Below are 9,828 nucleotides of genomic sequence, written 5' to 3'. Positions count from 1 at the left end.
TGAGACCGGGCGGCAAAACTCTCTACTTTTGTTTCTTTCCCTAATCACTTCTCCTTTCATCCCCCACAGCTGTAATCAGCTGCACCGTAGGGACCATCCACTGATTGATATAATCACTTCTGTACGCTTAATTAACCGACTGCAGATGACATTAAAATAAAAAAAAATAAAAAAAATAGAACAGAAGAGTAACACTTTAAACTGTTTGCTGTTTTATTGTCATTTGGATCGCATTTACAGTATTTACAATATTTTCAGCTGCAAAAAAGTGTAGCTATAAAAATAATTCTGTACATACTGTATGATTAAGATGGATTTAAATCATTAAAAAAAAAAAAAACATAACTGTTCATATGCAACAGGGCATTTTGTTCTCATATGGCACATTACAACAAAAGATCTGCCCCTGCCTTGTTGGATCACAAGATGGTAGAGAGTTTAAACACGACATCCGATGAAGTTTAATAACATTTGCCTCCATTGAACTGTCAAAAAGCATTAAACCACCCACCAAGGCAGGCAAACGATACTGTAGCTTACTGTTGTACGTCAGAGAGAACCGCGTGTCCTGTAGATTATATCATGTACTGTTCTTTTCACTGCAATTAATGCAAAACAACACCCAGAAAGAGAGTGGATTACATTCAGCCTGGTCCACAAAAAACTGATGTTAGTGGGAATACTGCGATTACATTTTTTTTTTTTTAAAAGAAAATAAAGAAATGCATGCACAAAACTTGCTCAGAGTCAAACATTTGTTCAAATTTACACACAAAACAGCATTACAGTACAGCAGAAATGTAACAATGTGCAACACCAGTATTAGTTTAAATACTTCAAGTATTCGAATAAAGTGATCCTTTGGGTGAAATTGCTGTGATAAGGCTGAACAACAGGTGCTTCCTGTTAACTGAACACCTCCACATGTCCCTTATTAAACAGCTGTAAAGACTTTTAATAGATAAGTCTTCAACAGCATTACTGTATGAAATCAGTCATAATCTACGTTTTTAAAATCACCCGCAACATGCTGCATTATCCCCGGCTGCCCGTCTCTTCCTCGAGGACGTCACCTCACTCTCGACCGATACCGAGTGTAGTTCAGCAACACTGGAGCGACTTCACCAAAGTCTGAGAGGTGATTGTAATGCATTTCCTGTTAGTAGCCATTTCTGATGTGTGCATTTTCTCATGAAAAGGATAACGGATGCAGAAAGCATTAACGAGCTACTGCTAAAAAACAGGCTGAAATTAAAAAGGCTACTTATGTCTGCTCTAGTCTGAAGAGGATTCTCAGAGTGAAAAAAAACAAAGTCTGGTTCCCATCTTGTTGGCAGAAGATGACACGGGATATGAAGACGTATTCTGGAGGCTTCATTGTACTGCCCAGAAGAGGTTTTCACTTGGTCACCTTATAGCTGCTCAGATCTAGGGGCTCTTTGCTGGGTACACACCAGTCGTCAGCCTCTTGGCTCATTTTGTAGTTCTTCAGAGCAGTTTTGTTGTACACTGGCAGCCTTTCGATGGAGTCTGTGGACAGCGCCTGGAGGGACAAGACGACAGGATGTAATTACAAATGTCCTGTCTTACCTACACCAGTTCCACAGGTCTGCAGAGTCGGTTTTGTGTTTAACAAAAGGCATGGCACAGGGCAGCTTCTATTTGTTATGCGCTCCAGACTTTCAAACTGCCGGCTTCTTGTCACAGTTTCATGCATGATCACCCTGCCTGGCTCACCTTCAAGTAGATGACAGCGTCTGTGCCATAGCCCTCCATGGAGTAGAGCTGCAAGTCCCCCTGGAAGTACTTGGCGTAGAGACGAGAAATGGGCAGACCGTAGCCGAAGCCAGCCTGTACAGAGAGACGAGGGAGATCAAGGGTTTAAGAAGGCTTTGTTCTGTCACACTGCAAGCAGCACTGCTCATCCATGGAACAAACAGATCTTTTGTCAAGTTTGTATTGTGACTGAAGGTCAATGGCTTTTTCAGAAAAAACAACAATATTAGTCCAGTGCTTCAAACTTTAAATGACTAAGTAAGCAATAAAACGCTTGGAGGCTATAAAGAAAGGCAACCAAAGAGAATGTGGTGCTCATAACGGCACCCTTTAGACCTGCTGAATAAACAGTTTGTTGTTTGTGCAAAGCTGTTAATGATCGACTTCTTAGGCTTTACTTTTACTTACCAGTGGAGGCCGTTTCTGGTCTCCTATTTGTGGAGCCGGAGCAGTAGAGTACATGTAGCTGAAAAGGTTCTCAATCCTACGAAATGGGACACCGCCACCCTTGTCGCTCACCTACAGCACAGCACGGGCAGGGGGTAAAAATAGAGAATGATGTGAGGTGCTTGGACAGAGCTGAAGAGAGACGGGCCTGCCTGTCATGAACACTCGGCTTCAATATAAGGGTGGAAGCCGAGTGTCTTATGTTTGTGTACATACTGTCATGACAAAGGTGTGGTGCAAGAGGGGGGTGGCCTGTATTTGTCAGAGGCTGCTGCTGGTACTGAAGGTGGAAAGCATAAATAAGACGAGTCTAATTTCAAGTGCAGATTCTGCCGTTTCATTCACAAACTGTTAAAGACCAATAAGTTTTTGTTTATTATAGTATGTCACTTATAGTCAAGCTAGTCGGGCACAAGAAGCCTCGACAGTGTTTTGTTGACACGTGGGCATAAAGTCAAGATTTATAGGCTCTGTGAGTATGAATGCACACAGCCCATGGTGCTAATCTTATCAGAGCTTAGTAGCTCTGCATGCCAGTAGGCACTGTGCTTAATTGAGGGTGAAGTCATTACATAACATGTTTAGAGAAAGCGCTGGGTGGACATGACAAAAGGAAAGGTAAGTTTAGCTTTGAAATCAGATGCACGCTTTGTACCGTGTGGGATATCCCTGTATTATTAATGCAATAAATACTAAATGGGTGCAACAACAGCAATAAACAGGATCAGTGTGGTGAAATAATTTTGCCTTTACAAGCTTCATTAACCTTGCTTTATATGTGCTTGTTCACAAAAATAAAAACACACCTACGCTCCTGTTGACTCCTACAGGCAATTTAAACCCTTTAATCCAGCTGCTGTTAATATGTTAGAACACTATGGGAGGAAACTCCTTGAAGTAACCTGCATGAATGCATGTAGAACAAGACCAAGTTCACATCAAGGATGTTTGATCTTTCGCTTTCCCACCACATTAAGGATGTTATCTGAATCCAGAGTGGGGCTGAACACAGGTATGCTGTGCAGATTTGAGCACTTTTTAATCATTTAGTTTTGAGGTACTGAGTTACTATTAAAAATTTTTGGATTTACCAAATATACCCATAAAATTGGTCCAATTTATGCACCCCTGAAATCACACCATTTCCCCCCCAGTGCCAGTGATCCATTTAGATTATTTTATCTGAGGTGCCCAATTTTGGGGATCATAGGTGCCGAGACGCCTGCCTTTGCTTGCACCTAAATGACACTTACTCATAGGTTCCTACCAGACTGCCCCAGTCACCAGTAGTTCACCTGGAAGACGTCCATTTGTCTACACAAACTTAAAAACAACTTGCCATGATGCAGTGAAACTGAAATGTGGGACAAACCAGAAATGGAGATTACTTTTACTTTGAAGGCAAAGCCTTGCAACCAAAACATTTCAAAAGGTGCAACTTTTACTCAGAAGTTTTGTGTTGCACGTTTTCAAGCTTCACTGCAGCTCAGAACGTAAATGGCAAGTGTTTGCAAAAAAGTTGACATCAATCTGATGCACGCTCAATCATCCAACCCTGAAAACTAGACTGAAACTAGCACTACTGACTAACAATGGGCTGTGAGGTGAGTTTCTTCATCATTAATATGCAAATTTTCATGCCTTTAGATCAATGACAGTGAGTACCATTTTAACCAAACTTCTCTGCGAGTGGTACTCATGACCATTACCCAATGACAATTGATCAATGGTCATGAAAATTTGCATATTAATGATCAGGAACTGACCCCACAGCCCATTGTTAGTCATGGTACTTGTTTCAGTCATCACGCAAATGTGTTGTTTATAAGGTTGGGGAAACGTTTCTCCCACTGAAAACGCTACGTCCAGATGAACAGAATCAACTTTTGGGGCAATCATAAGGAGACCAAACGCTGGTCAGCTGGTTGGGGAATGCACATTTTACCTCTAGAAATCAGAAGTTGCTATATGGTTGCCAATGAGTCTCCAGGTGTGGGTGACTGAGGCCTGGTGTTTTAACCCTTTAAGACCTACCATAGAACCAATTCCGCCAGAGCTTATCTTATATTTTTACATGCTGTGGAGCCATTTTTGGGAGTATTTCAAGTTGCTATACATCAATACAACCATTATAGCCTAAGTTTTAATAATATGCATGCATTAAGTGCATAGTAATTACATAAATTGCAAAAAAGTGCAATAAACTTAAAAAAAAAAAAAAAAAATTGAAAATCATTTTTGTTTTTTTAACATATATTTCTAGTTAGTGAAATTTAAGAGGCTTATCCCTCAAAACTGTAAATACAAAAAAGTTGCAAACTATTTTCCCACCACAGGAAATTTATTTTGAGTGTCTTCATAGTTTTATTTTTGAAATACACCAATTTCTATACACTGCAGGAAAAACGAAAATAAATATTATAGTGCAAATTTGCAAAAAAGCAGCATATGCATCAAAATAAACTATTTCCAGCAGTGCAATATGTGTCCTAAGCATCCCAGAAACGACACAGAAAGTCAAACATAACTTTTAACAACACCAGTATAGGCTCATGAGGCCTTGGTGGTAAAAAACTACATTTCTGCGAAAGTGATGTCACTTCCGGTTTCGGGCAGGACATGGCAGACATGTGATAGTTCACGCTAATGGACGTAGGAAGTGTTACAAACAGCTGATCGGATCGGCAAAGCGTTTTTCTGGAATATTATGTTTTTGTTGCTGCAAGTGATTTTTATGCAGTTTTTGCAAAGATATGTGTGGAAGGAAACTGTGACCTAGGACAAGCTGATGGCATAAGATGTAAGTACAACTCCTCTGGAATCATATGCAAAAAAAATTATTGCGCTAGCTCACGTGGTTGCAGAGCTACCGGGATTTAAAAATAGTTAGGCAAAACGGAGCGTGCCCGCTCAGACCTGTTTTAAAGGGTTAAATAGGATTTTTTATTTATTTTTCTTATTATTTCTTTTTAAACTCTGAGCAATTTGTACAATCGCCATCTCCAGAATAGAGCAACTGACAACAACTAGTCTACGTGGAGGAAAATTGGAGGTCAGGATGAATTGTCCCTTTATTTTTTTAAGATTGCAACTCACCTTAATCGTCAAATCTTCATCCCCAAGAGAGACCATGACTTTAATAGGTGGAAGGTTCCTGCTGCTCTCATGAGTCTCTATCGTGGCCCTCATAGCATTCTATAAATATTTAAGACAATAAAATAAATTTTCAAGATGTTCAGGAATATTGAGTCAAACATGCACATATTCAAAACTGGGTCTCCCACCTTGAAGAGCTCAAACAGCATGTGATAAAGGTGAGATGGCACATAAACAATCGTTACTGGATGATTTGTCTTCTTCACTGCACAGAAGGAAAAAAAGAGAAGTATTTATTCTATCCACTTCATTTACAATTCATTATTCTAACCACTCATGGATGATTTCCATTAGTGGCAATTACTCTGCTGCACTCTGGTTTTACGCTTTGTGAGGATGGAGAGGAAAAGGTCTGTGTGTCAATACCGCCTGATGTGGTCAGCTAGGCCCGCTTAGCCATCAAATCAGGCTCTCTGCTATATTTAGAGCCCTCTCGGATCCATCATGCTCTCTTACATAAAACCACTCATACTGTGCATACATACTGGAGGCCCGGGGTCTATTTGTGCTTTACTGAAACCACTTCATTGCACTGCAATGACTTTTACCCTTGAGGCTGTTTGCATGATTACCTTAAAAGATTTTTCACACCTGGGTAAATATAACGCTAAAGGGTCAATATGGGCCGCAGGACAGACTTCCAGAATTCCTAAATTCTGTAACTTACGATTCATCTCCTGAAGTATCACATCAGGGGAACAGAGGTAGTACTGATCACAAAGCATCTTGGCACTTCCGAAGGCATCTGTGAATATAAAGGGAGAGCATGTCACCGAAAACAAAAAACAAAGGGACAAACAAAATTCAGATTCAACCATATTGTATATTTACCCTGGACTACATCTCCAACTTTACAGTGAGGATCAATGCTTCCAATGGTGTTTGGGTGAACCGGATTGGTGGTACCGTCAAAAATCAGGGCTGTAGAAATAAGAAAACAGTGAATCTTCTGCAAACGGACCACTGAGATACACGTTTAACTAAAAACTACAAATACTATACACAGCTTGGTTTTGATGCCAAGATAATGAAGAAGTACAACTATTTTCTGTTGTTTTAATAGTGCTACTTATTAATACATATTTTAGAAAAAAAAACTCAAAGGGGGTCATATTATGTTCATGCCAGCTCTATAATATAACTGTTATACTCTAGTAGATCAGCTTTGCATGATTCACAGCTCAAAATAATCCTTATTTATCTTATTATCAGCCTTGATGCAACCCCTCAGCCCATTTTTTATGAAACAAGCTTTATGGGTATATTATGTGTATCTGGGACACCCATATATCCCCTTTCTTTGATATCATAAAGACTGAAGAAGAGTTGAACTGTGTTGAACACAGTGATTACTTATAACATATGGTGCCCTCATTATTTGAAACATTGGCTGTGTTTACTATGATCATTTACCACCACAACAGCATATAAATGACAGAAAATAAAGAAAAACACGCATCAAGTCAGACACTTGGGAACACATGCTAAAAATACCACTGAGGAGCACAATATGCTGCTATGAGATGCAGAAACCTGCATACGTGTTAAAAGTGTTTCTCAAGAAGAGTTGTGCAGTTAATAAAGCATAAATGCTTTCCTTTACGCAACAGTGATTTTGAAAATCTAAACTATCAGATCAGTGATATGCATCACCTGTCTTTGTTCCACATGGCTGATGATACCTCCACAAGCTCTCAATAACAAAACAGAAGTCTGAAGAGCATAACATCATGCCAGAGCAACCATCTGCTGTTGACATGGGAGTGTTATCAGCACTTGTCACAGGGACAACAGGCAAAAAGAAGGAAAATGGGGCGTATCAGTCGGAAAAATGTAAAGCCATTCACTCTTTTGCCTAAAACAGAAAAATGTGAGCAATTTTGCTTTCAGAATTCTGCTCCAAATGGGAGGCTTGCGGCACCAAATCCATCCATGTGATGACTCATCAGTACATTTACATCAGCTTGTAATTGTGCAATGAACGCTGCATCATATACAAGCACTGCAGTCGGTGCAGCATTTCTTCTTTTCGGTGCCTAAGTTTGTGTGGAGCCCATTAAGACTGCAATTTGTTTAAAAGCCCACACAGAATGAAATGGTCAAAAGATTAAACACGGCAGAATCAAATTAGATTTTCATAAGCTTTTTCATAACCTGATCAGAAGAAAAGAAATTCTAGCATGTAAACAATTTAAGCTACTTTCTAGCTGGCCATGCTCTTCATGTGATGATTCCCTGATGGCATTCAATGATATCCAACAACAACAACAACAACAACAACAACACACTGACAATAAAGGTACGGTGAATTAAAATAAATAAATAAAAAATTCAAATGTTACTCACTGTGCTGGTTGATGAGCATCCGGATTGAGATGCGGCTCATGTAGAAGCGATCCAGAAAGTACTGGATGTTCTGGTTGGTGGCCACATCCTGGGGGAAGGCCTCTTTGTATTCTATGACACCCTGGGCCATGGTGGGCACCACATCATTGTGTCTGTTTCTGATGGTAACTAAGGTATCAACAAACCTGGGGAGGAATGACAAAGACATCCTGCATCAGGGGTTTGGGCAGTATCACATTGAAAGGGATGAAGGCACTTGGGAGAACACAAAGGTCATGTTTCATTACAAAACATGAAAACACCCATAAGAATGAGAAACTTACTCTCCAAGGACTTTGTGATCATCAGGATTCTTGTCCAGGAACTCAAGGAGCTCCATTAAACTCTGGACATACCTGAAAATATAAGTTAAAACATGTTAACATGTGCTGCAAAATACAAGAGAAACTGCTAAGTCCTCAATTCTTTAAGAAAAACTTTGTTTATGGCACATATACAGATCACAGCCCACTCCTCATAAAGGGAAACAGCAGAAACGGCAGCCTTGAAAACAACAGTCACGTGACATGTGAGGAGAAACTGGGGTAAAGTTCAACTCTAACGTCTCCGCCTCACACTCACCAGCGCAGCCCTAGTTGGAAGGAGTACAGCTTGGTCAGATAGGGGGCTTTGTGATTCTGAGCACGATGGGGGGGGGGATAAACTGGCAATAAACAAGTCAACAGCTGTGACTGTGACTAGACGGAAGATAAAAGCTGGCATCAAATATGCTTCTTAAAACACCAGAGGCTGACAGACACTAACTGTAATAAGCTGCTCTTTTGTTTTAGAAAATGTTTCTGCTGAATAAATACATTTACAATATAAAAAGCAACTAAATACATTTGATTACTTGGATCATATTAATCAATAAACCCCATTCAACTTACCAGCCCTGCACCATTTTCACAGATGGAGTTGTGAGCAGTTTGTCAGGGAGCAAGTTAATCTCCTTCATGATATTTGAGAGCCTTACTGGAAGCTCCTGCCTCAGAAAAGCAAAGGACGTCTTTTCACAGGCATTAATGGAACCTGAATTGGGGACAAACAGATGTACTGACTAGATGATCCGGAGAAAAATACTCATTCAGAAGTTTTTTTAATGTCTTAAATGTTAGTAAGAAGGACTTTGTGCGAATTTGAGACATTTAGAGAAAGGTTTTTTTTTGAACTGCTGACTGGAATAAACAACTGTATGCATAACGGTGGGTAATTTTTAACTAACTTTAATCCAACAAAATTAAAGTCAGATGGATTAAAAAACAACAACAACAACAACAATAATAATAGAAAATTAATATTCGCATGTAAACATCCGTGTCGACACTTGCAATCCCTTTGCACAAAACGTGCGATAGTCTGCACATCATAAAGTCTTTATTAGCAGTTCATAGTGGTGAGAAAATTAAAAACATATACTATAATGCACACAGTGATAGGCCCACGTCTGACGCAACACTAGCAAAAATGAGCACCATGTTTCTGCAAACACTGCAGAGCAGATGCAGAGCCGTGCAAGCATGCATGGCCACGGGACATTTGGTCACGAAACGGTGGTACATCTGTGGTCACGTCTTCGCAGCTGACGCCACATAGGTCACGTAGCCCCCCATTGTCACAAAAACAAACCAGCAACAACATTAGCGAGGATCAATACTCACCGAAATCGAGAAACTGCTTCATGGAGAGGGGTGAAGGAGAGAATTTCGAGAAATGCTCGATGTGTTGCGGCGCGCTGGCCACGGCGGCGTTTTTCATGATAAACCGAACGAACTTCATTGTTGCTCTGTGAGGTCCCGAGTCTACTCAGAAACAGGTTCCAAAGCTAAGCTACTCCAAACCACTGAAGGTGTTTTCATGCTGTAGTATGAAAACAAGGGAGGCAGCAGCGGAGATGTAGGATTCTCCAGCCAATGGGAGAGTGGGAATTCTAATTTACTCTCCAGGCTGGCCAATCAGAAGAGGAGGAGGCGGGCTTAGTGAGTTTGGGTTCTTCCACTCTAGCAAACTCTTCAGAGGCCCCAACTTTCGAAATTCTTCCTAAATTCTTCCTCAGTTCCCCAA

General features: G+C 40.3%; 1 protein-coding gene across 1 annotated transcript; it reads right to left on the bottom strand.

Moving 5' to 3' along the window:
* Positions 1-200: 200 nt before the first annotated feature.
* Positions 201-9,658, bottom strand: pdk2a (pyruvate dehydrogenase kinase 2a). Its single transcript, XM_005725813.1, has 11 exons — positions 9,426-9,658; positions 8,655-8,796; positions 8,049-8,120; positions 7,726-7,910; positions 6,211-6,300; positions 6,047-6,124; positions 5,508-5,584; positions 5,320-5,418; positions 2,185-2,295; positions 1,738-1,851; positions 201-1,543 (listed from the first exon to the last, which is right to left on the bottom strand). The coding sequence occupies exons 1-11, from the start codon at positions 9,541-9,543 to the stop codon at positions 1,400-1,402; spliced, it is 1,230 nt and encodes a 409-aa protein (XP_005725870.1). The 5' UTR covers positions 9,544-9,658; the 3' UTR covers positions 201-1,399.
* Positions 9,659-9,828: the final 170 nt, after the last annotated feature.

Source organism: Pundamilia nyererei, unplaced genomic scaffold (genome assembly GCF_000239375.1).
Source record: "Pundamilia nyererei isolate P.nyererei 1_Seehausen unplaced genomic scaffold, PunNye1.0 scaffold00017, whole genome shotgun sequence".
In the NCBI taxonomy this organism is placed as follows: Eukaryota; Metazoa; Chordata; class Actinopteri; order Cichliformes; family Cichlidae; genus Pundamilia; species Pundamilia nyererei.
This window is presented reverse-complemented; position numbering and strand designations above follow the sequence as displayed.